The sequence below is a fragment of the Coregonus clupeaformis genome, chromosome 4, assembly GCF_020615455.1.
Source record: "Coregonus clupeaformis isolate EN_2021a chromosome 4, ASM2061545v1, whole genome shotgun sequence".
In the NCBI taxonomy this organism is placed as follows: Eukaryota; Metazoa; Chordata; class Actinopteri; order Salmoniformes; family Salmonidae; genus Coregonus; species Coregonus clupeaformis.
Genome location: NC_059195.1, coordinates 13,367,552 through 13,385,020, shown reverse-complemented (window position 1 = coordinate 13,385,020; position 17,469 = coordinate 13,367,552). Strand labels below are relative to the sequence as shown.

At 43.4% G+C, this 17,469-nt stretch overlaps 1 protein-coding gene across 5 annotated transcripts in view; it reads right to left on the bottom strand.

The window, feature by feature from the left end:
* Positions 1 to 402: 402 nt before the first annotated feature.
* The window catches only part of LOC121553068 (E3 ubiquitin-protein ligase Midline-1), a 61,873-nt gene continuing 44,806 nt past the window's right edge, over positions 403 to 17,469 (bottom strand). For all 5 annotated transcript variants that reach the window (XM_041866100.2, XM_041866101.2, XM_041866099.2 and 2 more), the window contains 8 exons: positions 13,256 to 13,351; positions 10,178 to 10,285; positions 7,406 to 7,554; positions 7,165 to 7,292; positions 2,347 to 2,490; positions 1,488 to 1,649; positions 1,160 to 1,367; positions 403 to 921 (listed from right to left, as the gene is read on the bottom strand). In XM_041866100.2, the coding sequence (XP_041722034.1) occupies positions 573 to 921; positions 1,160 to 1,367; positions 1,488 to 1,649; positions 2,347 to 2,490; positions 7,165 to 7,292; positions 7,406 to 7,554; positions 10,178 to 10,285; positions 13,256 to 13,351 (1,344 nt within the window). In that variant the 3' untranslated portion in view covers positions 403 to 572. The remainder of the gene's footprint in view (positions 922 to 1,159; positions 1,368 to 1,487; positions 1,650 to 2,346; positions 2,491 to 7,164; positions 7,293 to 7,405; positions 7,555 to 10,177; positions 10,286 to 13,255; positions 13,352 to 17,469) is intronic.

Below are 17,469 nucleotides of genomic sequence, written 5' to 3'. Positions count from 1 at the left end.
TTAACTCTTAACATGTTTGTTATAATTCTAATTGTAGAGAGGATCTTGGTACACCTGCATGAAACAGAACAGGTGTAGATGACTACTCCTGTTATAACTGCTTTATGAAGTAATCAGGGGCACTGCTGCCATGATGCCATGTCAAAATCAATTGGTTACACATAAAATGTTTATCAACATGCTGCTAACGATGGATACATGGAAAGAAGTAAACAACCTACTGTATGTGTAAGAATGAAATAAACTATTCTCAGAGCTGCATGAAAATAAGTTTCACTGAATTTCAAAATGTTATATCCATCTTCCTCTCTAAGCGTACCCCAAAAACCAACAAGCATAAATATAGTAGTGTAAAGGAATGTGCAAAGCAAGAAATAAAATCCAATAAATGGTTTCCATAAATAATTCTAGAAATTAATTTACTTCTAATAAGAGCATGATTAAAGACATCTGGGACCATGGCTTTGTTTTGTTTTATACAGCATTGGTGGTGGGACAAAAAGTCAGCCAGGTGAGGCTGTAGTCAGTCTGTTCTTCTCCCTTTGTGTCTCTGTGTTCTATTAGCTGGACTGTTAATCCCGGCAGTCTGTCCCCTCTAGGTGGTCTGGGATGGGCAGCCCTGTGAGGACGGTCAGACACCTGTTCCACACGTTGAACACAGGACAGACTGGCTGAGCGAAGGCGATGTCGAATGTGTACAGGTGCTGTGAGCCGGCACCATCGTAGAAGGCCAGGGAGCCAGCATCGTAGTCCAGCAACACCCCCACACGACGCAGGTGGGGAGACGGTTCGATGGGCATCTCCTTGCTGTTGTGACGTACTACCCAGGAGTTGTTGCAGCGAGACAGTACCCACGAGGCCGAGTTCTTGCCAATCCACTCGTGTTTCGGTGCTGACTTGTAAGCAACGCCCACAGCAAACCTGATGAAGATAGAAAAATAGAATATTGAATGTTGATGGCTCATTTTCTGGTAGTGGTCAAATAGCACCGATGGGAAATGATAGGCCTAACGTCCTAGAGATTTTAGATTTCAAGATTGAGTTTACTGTAGTGTAACAGAGATCATGATTGGACTTCCCAATCTGATTCTCACACACCTTTGTCTCTCCAAATGTTCTAGTCTGATGTACTTCAGACACCACAGGTCCATATCCTTACCATGTGCTCCCTCCTATCAAGGCTTCCCAGTAGTGGCGCCCGCTGTCAATGTACACATTCCCTGTGACGCCGTAGCTGCCCTGGCTAGTGAAGCGGTCCTGAGTGTGACTCTTCTTGGACGACGTCTCGTCTCGCTCCACTGTCAGGTTGTCATGGGAGACCTTCAGCTTCTTGTGAGCAGACTTTGGGTCCAACTTGAATGGCTGACCTGTGAAATGACCATTAATTGATTAACAGTAAACAATGGCAAATGTGCTATCCATATATCAAATCTTCAAAGATGCTTAGTGATATCAACATGGTACAGCTATTCGAAACACAGACATACTGTTGGTCTTGAGTTTCCAAGGCTCACTGCTGCGACTCCCTGCCTGATTGAGGGCCTTGACGATGAACACGTACTTGGTGCCACACTGGAGTCCATGCACTGTGTAGTGGTTCTGCTTGATGTTGGGCACAATCATCCAGCTATCAGCCGAGTTACACAAACCTAGACCACAGACAAAGACAATCAGTTAATGGCAGATGAATGAAGAGAAACAACCCCTGGATTGTAAAACACACAATGTAAAATACATTTGTTGAGATAAGAACACGTCCAATGAATCCTTCTCCAATTGTTGTCATTAAATTAAAATGTGGTAGTTCTATCTTCCATATTATCATAAACTCTTATTGCTGTTATTTCTCTAGGAATGCATGACACATCATACACAAACAATAACATTACCAATTCACTGTAGTATGAACAGGCATTGGTGCAGAAGAGAGCCAATTGCTTGATTGAGCATTCTGTGACCCTGTTAGGGTGATCTATTCCAATAGTCTGCCACTTACATGAGCCACAGGGAAATATTCAGCCCATAATCTGCATCTGGATTGCAATCCAGTCTGACTCAGCCTATATACTCTGGCCTAGAGTCTGTGCCAGAGAGATACAGAGCAGAGATCTCTGATATCTTATTATCTACACAATTAAAGGAAAGCATGGTTGTTGCCCTGCTGAAATTACAAAATTTTAGCCCTCAAAGCCCTCAAAGCTATTTACAGTAAGAGGCTCTCTATGTATGATTGCTCTCAGATAGCCTACCTATCATGATTAAAAATGTTGTACCACAACAGATGTACTGTACAGACACACCCAGCATACTGTACTGAGGAGATCTAGACAATAATTGTATACTTACTGACAACATTGGCTTGTCCAGTGAAGATGGCATACTGAAGTTCATAGGAGACGACACAGAACTCGTCATCTGACGTCCAGTGAACAGTAATGGTGTCGTTCGATGCTGTACATAATTCCGCCCGGATTATTGGGGGATTTGGTGCTGCAAATAGAAAAATATAGCTATTTTTATTCATGTCAGTTCCTGTTATGTGTCATTTAATGACAACAACGATGGACAGTTGACATAACACACAGTAGAGTACAGTACTTTGGATTAACACAATCAGTGTATTTTCTGACGTCCAACGGGTTGTGTGCAGGGGATTGGAGATCTTTGTAAATACAACCAAGCCCACTCTTGCAAGTGACTTTTATTGTGTGTCACGATCGTCATAATGATTGGACCAAGGCGCAGCGTGATACAGTGGGGAAAAAAAGTATTTAGTCAGCCACCAATTGTGCAAGTTCTCCCACTTAAAAAGATGAGAGAGGCCTGTAATTTTCATCATAGGTACACGTCAACTATGACAGACAAAATGAGAAAAAAAATTCCAGAAAATCACATTGTAGGATTTTTTATGAATTTATTTGCAAATTATGGTGGAAAATAAGTATTTGGTCAATAACAAAAGTTTCTCAATACTTTGTTATATACCCTTTGTTGGCAATGACACAGGTCAAACGTTTTCTGTAAGTCTTCACAAGGTTTTCACACACTGTTGCTGGTATTTTGGCCCATTCCTCCATGCAGATCTCCTCTAGAGCAGTGATGTTTTGGGGCTGTCGCTGGGCAACACGGACTTTCAACTCCCTCCAAAGATTTTCTATGGGGTTGAGATCTGGAGACTGGCTAGGCCACTCCAGGACCTTGAAATGCTTCTTACGAAGCCACTCCTTCGTTGCCCGGGCGGTGTGTTTGGGATCATTGTCATGCTGAAAGACCCAGCCATGTTTCATCTTCAATGCCCTTGCTGATGGAAGGAGGTTTTCACTCAAAATCTCACGATACATGGCCCCATTCATTCTTTCCTTTACACGGATCAGTCGTCCTGGTCCCTTTGCAGAAAAACAGCCCCAAAGCATGATGTTTCCACCCCCATGCTTCACAGTAGGTATGGTGTTCTTTGGATGCAACTCAGCATTCTTTGTCCTCCAAACACGACGAGTTGAGTTTTTACCAAAAAGTTATATTTTGGTTTCATCTGACCATATGACATTCTCCCAATCCTCTTCTGGATCACCCAAATGCACTCTAGCAAACTTCAGACGGGCCTGGACATGTACTGGCTGGCACTGCAGGATTTGAGTCCCTGGCGGTGTAGTGTGTTACTGATAGTAGGCTTTGTTACTTTGGTCCCAGCTCTCTGCAGGTCATTTACTAGGTCCCCCCGTGTGGTTCTCTGATTTTTGCTCACCGTTCTTGTGATCATTTTGACCCCACGGGGTGAGATCTTGCGTGGAGCCCCAGATCGAGGGAGATTATCAGTGGTCTTGTGTGTCTTCCATTTCCTAATAATTGCTCCCAGAGTTGATTTCTTCAAACCAAGCTGCTTACCTATTGCAGATTCAGTCTTCCCAGCCTGGTGCAGGTCTACAATTTTGTTTCTGGTGTCCTTTGACAGCTCTTTGGTCTTGGCCATAGTGGAGTTTGGAGTGTGACTGTTTGAGGTTGTGGACAGGTGTCTTTTTATACTGATAACAAGTTCAAACAGGTGCCATTAATACAGGTAACGAGTGGAGGACAGAGGAGCCTCTTAAAGAAGAAGTTACAGGTCTGTGAGAGCCAGAAATCTTGCTTGTTTGTAGGTGACCAAATACTTATTTTCCACCATAATTTGCAAATAAATTCATTAAAAATCCTACAATGTGATTTTCTGGATTTTTTTTCCTCAATTTGTCTGTCATAGTTGACGTGTACCTATGATGCAAATTACAGGCCTCTCTCATCTTTTTAAGTGGGAGAACTTGCACAATTGGTTGCTGACTAAATACTTTTTTTCCCCACTGTATGCGTACATCTCTTTAATAGTGTACTAGCAACACGATACAAAATACAAAACGAAACGTGAAGTCCTCGGTCATGAACACAAACCAACACGGAACAAGATCCCACAAAACACAAGTGCACAACAGGCTGCCTAAGTATGGTTCCCAATCAGAGACAACAAGCAACAGCTGATTCTCGTTGCCTCTGATTGAGAACCACCCTGGCCAACCTAGAAAACACATGAACTAGAAACTGAACATAGATAAAAAAACATAGACCCTACACACCCTGGCTCAACATATAAGAGTCCCCAGAGCCAGGGCGTGACAGTACCCCCCCCCAATAGGGGAGGGGCCGGGTGGGCATTCCGCCTCGGAGGCGGATCCGGCTCCGGGCGTGACCACCACCCTCTAACAACCCCCCCGTAGCGCCCCTGGTCTGGTCCCGCTGGCTGGAGCTGGACTGGACATCGGTGGAGCGGATTACTTAGGCTCCGGTGTGGAGCAGCTGACCGGTACCTGACCAGGCACCGGTGAAACAGGCACGGGCTGTGACGGACTGACGACGCGCACCACAGGCTTGGTGCGGGGAGCAGGAACGGGCCGGACCGGGCTGACGTCGCGCACCACTGGCTTGGTGCGGGGAGCAGGAACGGGCCGGACCGGGCTGACGTCGCGCACCACTGGCTTGGTGCGGGGAGCAGGCACGGGCTGTGCCGGACTGACGACGCGCACCACAGGCTTGGTGCGGGGAGCAGGGACGGGCCGGACCGGGCTGGTGACGCGCACCACAGGCTTGGTGCGGGGAGCAGGAACGGGCCGGACCGGGCTGACGTCGCGCACCACTGGCTTGGTGCGGGGAGCAGGAACGGGCCGGACCGGGCTGACGTCGCGCACCACTGGCTTGGTGCGGGGAGCAGGAACGGGCCGGACCGGGCTGACGACGCGCACCACAGGCTTGGTGCGGGGAGCAGGAACAGGCCGGGCCGGGCTGGCGACGCGCACCATAGGCTTGGTGCGGGGAGCAGGAACAGGCCGGGCCGGGCTGGCGACGCGCACCATAGGCTTGGTGCGGGGAACAGGAACAGGCCAGACTGGGCTGTGGAGACGGACTGGAGGTCTGGAGCGAAGAGCTGACACAACCCGTCCTGGCTGAATGCCTATTTTTACACACTCTGTGTGAGGCATCAGCACAGGACGTACAGGGCTGTGTACTCGTACTGGCACTACAGCACGTGACACTGGCGCAGGATATCCGGGACCGAGGAGGGGTACTGGAGGCCACGAGCGTTGAGCCGGCAAACTCCGTCCTGGCTGCATGCCCACCTTAGCACGACACGTGCGTGGTGCTCGCACAGGACGTACCGGACTGTGCCGGACCACTCGCAGCACAGTACGCAGCTCCGCATACCTCGGAACCTGCCCAGTCTCACGCTGCCTAGCCTGAGTACGGGGAGTTGGCTCTACTCTACCTCTAGGCTCCGCCAACCTCCCTTCCAGCCCCCCAAACCCGGTGGCCTCCTCTCCTAATCCCCAAACTCGCCCCGTATCTGCCTCCAGCAGCCCCGTCGTCCATGCCGTGTGCCCCCCCCAAAAAAAATTATTGGGGTTGCCTCTTGCGTGTCCGACGTCGGCCCGGTTGGTGCCGCTGCTCCTCTCTATGGCGCGCCTCCACCGTCTCCTCCCACGGACGGCGATCCATTCCAGCCTGGATTTCCTCCCAAGTCCCGGACCCCTGCACGTCCAAGATCTCCTCCCAAGTCCAGGCTGTCTGCTCCTGGACACGCTGCTTGGTCCTGTTTTGGTGGGATCTTCTGTCACGATCGTCATAATGATTGGACCAAGGCGCAGCGTGATATGCGTACATCTCTTTAATAGTGTACTAGCAACACGATACAAAATACAAAACAACAAAACGAAACGTGAAGTCCTCGTCATGAACACAAACCAACACGGAACAAGATACCAAAAAACACAAGTGCACAACAGGCTGCCTAAGTATGGTTCCCAATCAGAGACAACAAGCAACAGCTGATTCTCGTTGCCTCTGATTGAGAACCACCCCGGCCAACCTAAAAAACACATGAACTAGAAACTGAACATAGATCACAAAACATAGACCCTACACACCCTGGCTCAACATATAAGAGTCCCCAGAGCCAGGGCGTGACATTGTGGCTGCACTGTGCTGTGTGATTCAGTTGGTAAAGTTACTACCCCTTGAGCTACAACCCACTGCCTCAATACAGAACAGAGGACAGGACACCCTGCGGAGAATGTCCTAAAAGCCAGAACAATCAAAAGCCATTTCATTCAACTGTAAACGAACCTCAAACTGCAGCTTCTAAACTTGTGAGCATTTTGTTGCCCTCAGGAAGCACTCAACAAAGCACCAGGGGTTTTACCCAGTCGAAACCACTGTACACGCCACATAGCTTCTGACATGAGATGCTACACACACACATGAGATGCTACACACACACGATAACATACACACTATACACACATTTACACATGGATTTTGTGTTGTGGATATGTGGTAGTAGAGTAGTGGCCTGAGGGCACACACTTAATGTGTTGTGAAATGTATTGTAATGTTTTTAAAATGGTATAACTGCCTTAATTTTGCTGGACCCTAGGAAGAGTAGCTGCTGCCTTGGCAGGAACTAATGGGGATCCATAATAATTACAAATACAAAAACAGTGTACCTGTTTTTCACTTTGACTGTTAAAGAAATAGATAAACACTGTACCATCATCTCCCATTTCAGATAGATCTGAGTTATAGATATGTTCTTAATATCATTTCTGATTGAAAAAGAAGGATCATGTTCGGAATTGCGTTCACCTGTGAGGTAATCCAAGCTTTCCAGCATTTTCTTTTCCCTTGTGAAGTCCAACGCAAACGTATCAAAGGTGTCATTTAGGTTGATCTCTGGAATCAGGATCTGAGAGGATGCTGTTGCCATAGACACTCTGAAGCACAAATATATAGGATTCACATTACATTTCTCTTATTACAACCTGTGACTCTCAGTCAGTTGGGGTTTGGAACATTATCACCACAATCAGTTGACTTGATAGCTCACCTTTCACAGATGCTTTTGGCTGTTTGCAGGAAGCGGGCGTGGTCTGTCTCCTTGAGGGTGTGATCAGCCTGAGTGATGAGGGACGACGATCTCTCAATGATCTGCTTGCAGCTGGCGATCTGCTGGGCTAGCTTTCGCAGCCGTATAGCCTGATAAGAAACAACAGATTATTGAATACACTGGTGCAGAGGCAGGTACAATAGACCTGCAGTATGAAGTCTACAAACCTACCTCTCAGCCTACTGCGGCTTCAGAAACTGAAGGACTACCAAGGCAACAGGTTCAATTGAGTTGACAGTTCCTTCTTTAAAGGTCACAATCTCGAGGTAATTCATGCTTGGCATGTTTTTATTTAATCACATCTGCTTAAACCATTATAAGAGATACACTTTGAGGATGGCATGAGGAGAATCTACATCCTCCATAACATCACCATGGTAACAGAGCTGTTACATCCTCCCCTCTGGGAGTGCGGCTGCTTGCCCCCTTCGTCTATTGGCAGGGAGCAGAGAGCAGGGAGCATGGAGCAGCCTCTGACTCCCGACTGTGACATGAGGCACGGGGCGAGGTAGGAAGCAGTGCTCCTCTGAGGGATCACAGGAAACAGGTGTGATGTGGCTCTGACACAGCATGCCAGCGCCTTCCCTCCGAGCCCCTCAATCCTTCTCTAATGACACATAATGGGGGAAAGGAATGGAAACCACTCAAGGAGCAGGGTGGATTTGTTTAAGTTGCAAAAATGCTGTGCCAACAATACTCCATTACTCTTAGTAAGCATACTACAGGATACATACTGTATTGCACATACACAACCAATCTATTATAGTTAGACCAGTCACACAGCACTGAACTGACAACACTTTTTCATTAAATATGAATTCCAGAGTAAATGAAATAATCTAACAAAGAAGCAGACTCTTGTTTATGTTTGTCTCTTGAGGTAGGCTATATAGTCAGTGAAAGCTGTGCATGTCGAGCAGAGACTTATGGTATTTACATTTACATTTTAGTCATTTAGCAGACGCTCTTATCCAGAGCGACTTACAGTTAGTGAATACATATATATTTTTTTTATACTGGCCCACCGTGGGAATCAAACCCACAACCCTGGCGTTGCAAACGCCATGCTCTATCAACTGAGCTACATCCCTGCCGGCCATTCCCTCCCCTACCCTGGACGACGCTGGGCCAATTGTGCGCCGCCCATGAGTCTCCCGGTCGCGGCCGGCTGCGACAGAGCCTGGATTTGAACCAGGATCTCTAGTGGCACAGTTAGCACTGCGATGCAGTGCCTTAGACCACTGCGCCACTCACACTTTCAGAAATAAAGATTCATTTTTAAAGGGGTACAAACACTTGTCTCTGTAGTGGTATCCTATAAGGTATGTCCTATGTACCTTTAGAATAGGTGCATAATTGTACTCTTGTTGTTTGTACCTTAATCGGCTGTCCCCATAGGACACGTGTCATACTCATTCCATGGAAGGCCGAGTGTCTGTGGCTTTTTGCTCCTCCCTTGTACTTGATTGATAAATTAAGGTCACTAATTAGTAAGGATCTCCCTCACCTGGTTGTCTAGGTCTTAATTGAAAGGAAAAAACAAAAACCAGCAGACACTAGGCCCTCCATGGAATGAGTTTGACACCCCTGCCATAGGAGAAGCCTTTGAAGAACCCTTTTCACAGAGGGTTCTACCTGGAACTCAAAAGGGTTATCCTATGGGGGCAATTGTAGAACACCTTTGAGGTACAGGCACAATTTATTTTGTGCCTTTTTAGGTTAACACCAAAGTGACAAAGCCGTGAGTTCCTTTTAAGTGGCAAAAATGTACCTCTAAAAAGGGTTTTGGGTGTTGTTTTAAGACTGTAGGGTGTAAAGCCTTATTTGCATATTTCCCAGGGTGCCTTTTAAGTTAATTCTAGAATTACCAGTACCACTCATGACTGCGTTTGCTAGTGATAGAGACATGGTTGTAGCATTCAATAGCTTTCAGTCCTGTAGCCTTCACCATGTGAGTGCCCAAGTGAATATTTTATAGTTGAAAGTAAACACTTTACAGTCTAGTTTTACCCAAACACAGTGGTCTGAATCTCCTGGTTTTATGGTGGTTTACAAAGTGATATGTAATTTATATTGGAATCCAGACAGAATAAGGATATCCAAAAATGTGAACTTTTAAACACCTGCTACCTGCATTTAGAATGACTGCCAAGGTAGGGAAAATTGTATAAATGTCACTACCTAAACCATCCTAACGGGAACAACTCAGTAACGGGTGCAATAAATCCAACTACTAACAGATTGTATTAGTTTTGTTATTTATGTTATTTATCTTTGTGTAGCATAAGATCAATCAATCAATTTGCATGCAAAAACACACATATTGAAACAAACAGTTCTAAAAATCAACCTGCAATTTAGCATGCTGGGAAATACGATAACGATGGGCGTTGTTTTTGAGATTGTGTGAGGATTGTACCTTTATATTCAAAATATTGGGTATAACAAACAAATGTACCATGTCAGATTATATGTGTAATCTAAAGGTACATTATGTGTATTTTTATATTTTTGTACCTCCGGGAACAATACTGTACCCTAACCTTACCCAATTTTTTACCCAACTGAGAGTGTACATCCTCAACCTTAACAGAAAGTTCAACCTTGGGGGCACGAAGAAGATCTGAACATGCTGTCTCCCAAGGGATAGGCAACCTGACCCATCTGCCCTCCTAAGTAACCATCAAAACATACTAACGCCTAAGAAGTTACCTTGCCCTCCTTTATCTTGGTGGCTATGATCTGCCTTCTCTGCTGTATGATGTCGATCAGGAGGTCACATTCTTCAAGGAGCTTGTTCTCTTGTCTTGATGCATTACACTTGGGAAGAGATTATGACAGGGATGGTCAAAGATATGAATGTGGTAGTTGATGGTTTTTCATTGCAGTGGCTTTGGCCTGATACAGGATAAAAGATAGTACCATCAAACATTTGCAAATATGAATTGTTATAATACGATAATGCTCATATACAGTAACAAAGCCCCTCTGGCTCTTATGAGATAAAAGTCCACCTGAGGCAGTAGACCTACCTAGTGTTTCCCAGGTTAGATCTACACAATACAGTCATCACACACAGGACAGCACAGTGCCGCAGGTGAGAATCAGCTGAGCATAGTCATCAAATCAAATCAAATCAAATGTTATTTGCCACATGCGCCGAATACAACAGGTGTAGACCTTACAGTGAAATGCTTACTTACAAGCCCTTAACCAACAATGCAGTTTTAAGAAAACTGCATCGCAGCAGTAGTTCTGCGTTCCTAAATACAGCCAGAGCTGCTACGTGGCCCACTCTTTCTTTCATCTCTCTGTGGGCACGTTGTGTCATTTTAGTCCTCAATTGGTTCATGCACAAATGTTTTGCTGTGTTCTACCTAGGCCTATTCCCCAAATAACCCTCTATCATGCACAAACACACACACACACACACACACACACACACACACACATACACACAGACATGCACGCATGCTTGGCAATATTACAATGTTTATAGGCTACAGTAAGGTTAGCCTATAACCTACTTTATACAGTTAGGTTTACTGGCATATCCACTTTATTGTATACCCAGTGACCATATTCATCTCAGTAACTGTGTCCGTGAGATAATATTACATTATATCGAGAGCTTGGGACTATAAGGTTCTATCTGCATTTTTGTCAAACTTTAGTTATTGACATACTGTAACCTTGTTCTATCCAATGTACTCTACCTATTTAGTGTTCTAAATACCCCAATTCATGTTGTTAATTTCAAAAGAATACTAGATAACTGTGCCACTAGAGATCCTGGTTCAAATCCAGGCTCTGTCGCAGCCGGCCGCGACCGGGAGACTCATGGGCGGCGCACAATTGGCCCAGCGTCGTCCAGGGTAGGGGAGGGAATGGCCGGCAGGGATGTAGCTCAGTTGATAGAGCATGGCGTTTGCAACGCCAGGGTTGTGGGTTTGATTCCCACGGTGGGCCAGTATAAAATGAGGGTTCGGAACTTTGAAGCCAATGATCTCAGAATCATCTTTTTGCAGATACAACCTTATAGTCCAAAGCTGTCGATATGTCACAGTATTGTAACATGTTCACTGAATTGAAGTTTTTCAACCACTCCACAAGTTTCTTGTTAACAAACTATAGTTTTGGCAAGTCAGTTAGGACATCTACTTTGTGCAAGTAATTTTTCCAACAATTGTTTACAGACAGATTATTTCACTTATAATTCACTGTATCACAATTCCAGTGGGTCAGAAGTTTACATACACTAAGCTTGGAAAATTCCAGAAAATGATGTCATGGCTTTAGAAGCTTCTGATAGGCTAATTGGCCTCATTTCAGTCAATTGGAGGTGTACCTGTGGATGTATTTCAAGGCCTACCTTCAAACAGTGCCTCTTTTCTTGACATCATGGGGAAATCAAAATAAATCAGCAAAGACCTCAGAAAAAAAAGGTAGACCTCAACAAGTCTGGTTCATCCTTGAGAGCAATTTCCAAACGCCTGAAGGTACCACGTTCATCTGTACAAACAATAGTACGCAAGTATAAACACAACGGGACCACACTGCCATCATACCGCTCAGGAAGGAGACACGTTCTGTCTCCTAGAGATTAACGTACTTTGGTGCGAAAAGTGCAAATCAATCCCAGAACAACAGCAAAGGACCTTGTGAAGATGCTGGAGGAAACATGTACAAAAGTATCTATATCCACAGTAAAATGTGTCCTATATCGACATAACCTGAAAGGCTGCTCAGCATGGAAGAAGCCACTGCTCCAAAACCGCCATAAAAAAGCCAGACTACGGTTTGCAACTGCACATGGGGACAAAGATCATACTTTTTGGAGAAATGTCCTCTGGTCTGATGAAACAAAAATAGAACTGTTTGGCCATAATGACCATCGTTATGTTTGGAGGAAAAAGGGGGTGCTTGCAAGCCGAAGAACACCATCCCAACCGTGAAGCACGGGGGTGGCAGCATCATGCTGTGGGGGTGCTTTGCTGCAGGAGGGACTGGTGCACTTCACAAAATAGATGGCATCATGAGGAAGGAAAATATGTATGTGGATATATTGAAGCAACATCTCAAGACATCAGTCAGGAAGTTAAAGCTTGGTCGCAAATGAGTCTTCCAAATAAACAATGACCCCAAGCATACTTCCAAAGTTGTGGCAAAATGGCTTAAGGACAACAAAGTCAAGGTATTGGAGCGGCTATCACAAAGCCCTGACCTCAATCATATAGAACGTTTGTGGGCAGAACTGAAAAAGACTGTGCGAGCAAGGAGGCCTACAAACCTGACTCAGTTACACCAGCTCTGTCAGGAGGAATGGGCCAGAATTCACCCAACTTATTGTGGGAAGCTTGTGGAATGCTACCAGAAACATTTGACCCAAGTTAAACAATTTAAAGGCAATGCTACCAAATACTAATTGAGTGTATGTAAACTTCTGATCCACTGGGAATGTGATGAAAGAAATAAAAGCTGAAATAAATCATTCTCTCTACTATTATTCTGACATTTCACATTCTTAAAATCAAGTGGTGATCCTAACTGACCAAAGACATGGAATTTCTACTAGGATTAAATGTCAGGAATTGTGAAAAAAATTGAGTTTAATTGTATTTGGCTAAGGTGTATGTAAACGTCCGACTTCAACTGTAATGTGTTAAATTTACAATACTCACAAGGAAGAAATCAACAAATCATATCATCAAATAATCAAACATTAGAAATGACACAGAAACTGGGAGATGTGCCATATAGCCTAATATGGAAATAGATAAACATCCTTACCTCCACATGTTGGCAAGTCTGGATCAACTTGCCCATCAGAGTTTCCAACTCATTGTTCCTCTTGATTAGATTGCTGAGGTTGGAGTCCAAGGCTTGCTGTGGAAAAAAGAATAGAACAAAACTATGAACAACAGAGTATGTAACTGAAAACATTCCTCTAGCAAACTGTACACAGTTCACTAAATTTGGAAAGAAGGGGGGAAATCAAAATCACAACCATGCCTGTCCACTGGTGGAGGATGATAAGCTAACAGAGAATCCCTTCATAGGGTCTGGTTGTGTCCCATTTGGTGTGTGATCAGTCAATCAGTAACCTCTGAGCTAGCCAGAATGTCAGAGCTCCCATCTTTCTGCCTGCTCACTGAGCTCCCAAAGCTGAGAGGGACAAGAAGAGCATCTGCCAGAGATTTAGGCAATAAACCCTGCATGCATTAATCACCCACCGATGACTCACATCAAACTCTCTCACAGCTTGACTATCTATGGCAGAGCTGTACATCTACAACTCTGTTCTACAGCTAGGTGAATATTTGGGAAGTTCTGTTTGGCTGTTATGCATCCAGAAGGTTCTTTATGTTGTATTATTGTCTGGCACAACGATTGCAATGTATTACTCTTCTCCATGAAGGATTACATTGTCTTGCCACAGGGGTTATGCAGTGAGGCATAAGGAGGATACAAGGGCATTGGTTAGATGTCTGAGAGGGTTATTTGTTAACGGTATGTAGTCCTGGATTAATTTAATACTGTGATTATGCTCCAGAAGAATTGTTCTGTGTGTATGGGTCTATAGATAGGCTCATGATGCTATTTCACTGAATAAACACAGCAAGAGAATACCAAAATGGAGTGCTATACCATTATGTTGCCCTCTAGATAACAGTGAATTGAAATGAACAACTTGTTGAAATACTAGACATTAAGATTGTCCACCATGTTTTTCAAAAAAAAAAAAAAACATTAAGTACAAGCACCTTTGTATCGCACTCCATAAAGTATAGTTGTGATACATACATATGTAGGATCTTAATTTGATCAGCCTGTTGCAGGATAACTTTTTAACTTGTAGTATATTTGAGGTTTGTAATTTCCACTTTGAAATTTCAGACTTGATTTTCCCTTACGAATAATGTATCAACTCCTACAAAAATGCTCATTAATTATAATCCACATAATAATTCACATTTCCTGTTGCTGCAGGATCATTTTCCTGTTGTATTAAACTGGCACAAATTAAGATCCTACATCTGTACTGTATGATGAAAAGTTTAAAGAATTGAGTGAACAGAGAGCATAGAACTTTGGAGAACTGAAGGTGTCTGTGAAGTCACTGTTTAGCTAATTGTGGGGAAAGCTCTCTCAGGTCGGCCTTTTCGCACTGCGATTTCATAAGGCTGTGCGTCAGCCGTCAGTGTGCACAGAAATATATATATATTTTTTGCTGCTCTCACCAAAATTATTTATTTATATTCAAGCAGAGGTGATGAAACCATTAGAATAGCTCTGTGCTGTTGTGGATGGAAGGTGCAGGGGACAGACCCAGAGAGTCCTGGCTAGATAACAGCTGAGCGAGCTGAAGCAGCCTCACCAGAACAACAACCCACACTACAACGCAATGAAAAATGCTACAATACAGTTCATAAAGCATTAATGGATTTATTATAGTAATTGAATCTACCAAAAAAGGCAATTATATACAGCAGTGTGTTCATTTGTATGTTTGTGTGTCTAGTTGTATAATGCACTTGAAATAATTGCCTTGGTGAGGAAAGTTTACGTAATGCGAAAACAAAATAAGTCATAAAGGGTATAGTAATGAATGAAATGCCTCTTGGTGGATTAACACTCTGTTGCCAGGCTAAAACAACATTGCTTTATGTAAATAGGCTATCTCCCTGTCTCTCCTGTCTCTCTTCCATAAACATTTGACAGTTAGGGTGGCATGCCAGTTGGCATTTCAACTCCCAACAGGAGATAAAGCATCCACTTCCTCTCAGAGATTATTTATCCTGTGCCATTAATTTGAGAGGGTTTGGATCCCTGCAGAAGCTCCCAGAACAACTCTGAGAGGAGAGACAGCAGGCCCATGCTGGAGACTAGATAACCCACTCTGCCAACTCCATTTCCCTCTGTTACTCCTTTTAGGTGGACGTGACTTCCTTTAGCCTTTTGAGAGATCCTGGCCACTGGCAAGTCATCTACATGGTGAATTTCATTATTTTGCATGTGAACGCAAGGTGTATCACTCTTTCCAAGAAATTCACTATTTTGTTTGAGTTTGATCGAATAAACCAGGCTATTGCTTGCCTTTTTACAATCGGCACAATCAAAGCTTTCACTGTCCTTAGATCAGGTGATAAAATTATAGAAAAGTTGGCAGGACAGTTTCCAAACATCAACAGTGGTCTGACCTGTCAGGTTTTTGTCAGAAAGGAAGAGAGACTGAGCAAGCCAAAGCCAAAGAAAGGTGTGGGACCTCATCCAGAGGAAGCGGCTATTCTTTGCTCTCATCAGGTCTGGATTACTTTAGGAAAATAGCAGGGAACTGTCTAAACATGTTCTATAGTTGATTCAAAAAGTTGTACAATGAATCATTATAGTAGAGGAAATTAAGTAGAAAAATTCTCTATGAAAATATATAAAATATGTCAGATGAAATTGAGGACAAAATGTAGAACTACTAGAACCTCTACAGTACCATAACCAATAATGATCAGTCTTGTTATATAAAATGGAAAACTTATTTTTACCCGTACCCTTCTCTTTCTCACCTCTCTGTCTGTATTCATCACAAGGTAACATAAGAGGTTTCAGACATGTACAGGTATCTAAATACTACTGTACGTCTTTGATTTGTGTTCCTCCTACATTAGTCAGAGAGTGCTACAGTGCATGTACCCTCTGGGATGTAACCAAATAGGGCAATGATGGGGCTTGGCAGAGGACCATCAGCATACTGTAGTCTAGCTCGTCAAGACTTGTGAAAATAAGAAATGGGGTGTGCTACGTGTAATTAATTTTGCAACACGTAGTTGTCTTTTTGCAGTGAGGCCTATGGCTGCATCTCCATGTCCAAAAATATCTTAGTCTCTCTGTTAACATTATTTATTTAGATAGGGTTCTTTTGTACTTTGGCTGTTGTATATTTTATGGCTTTAACTTCAAAAGGTGAAGCGGGATGACTAATCATTTTTATGTAAAATATCAAACTTTTCAAAAACAAGACAAAAGCCCCATGTGACAGACACGGAGCACAAAGGACAATGCTGCAACAACATAAAATGAAGCCAAGAACAGGTCATCCTAGCCCTACTGTATATGCTGACTTGGGGAGAGAGTATGGCAATACCTTGGTACAAAGGTCAGGGGAAATAGAAACAGACAAAAGGTAATCATACACAAGGGTATTAAGGTCTATGAGGATAAGTAAGGACCAGTGTGGTTCTGACATTACAATTGCCATGCTCAGAATAACTTCATTCATTTGTTTCTGAAGAATAGAGTTGACATCTGTCTCAAACATTCTAATCGGATATATTGTAGGATTTGTACTGAAAAACGTGACCACGTACACTGTTAGCCGTTTTTGTAATTTTATCAGTAACTTACTGCATTAGTCAACAGTATGATACTGTATAAACTAAACAAAGTAGATTACCGTAGAATGCACAGTAAAATACCTTATTTGTTTTACAGCACACTGAAATACATTTCTGTCATTTCAACAGCAAAATAATGTAGAATGCACAGTAAAATACTGTACATTTGTTTTAAAGTATTAATTATGGTGCATTGTGGTAAAATGTGGGCGGGGAAAGAGTCTCGGGCTCATTAACATATTTTAAAGCGTGCCTTGTAAGAGACTATATTTGTTGGACCTGTTAGTGAGAGCGCTGTACCAATTTAATTGATATGTTGTAGTGGTTCCCTAATACTTAAATTTATATAGGAGACAGATCAGAGTGGCAGCAAGTCTAAAATTGTTAAAGGTTGAGTGGCTAGCCATGTCCTTTAGATCTGTTTTTCCCAGTAGTCGGTGTCAGTTTAGAAGCCTTTGTTAAGTCCTAAAGTGCAAGTGATATAAAACACCAAATATCAGTTGGTATGGCATAATATATAATTAAATATTCACTATTAGCAATTGCTGATTTTATTTTCAATTCAACAATAAAGTACTGATTTGCTATATATTTACTACAGCATACTGTAAATTA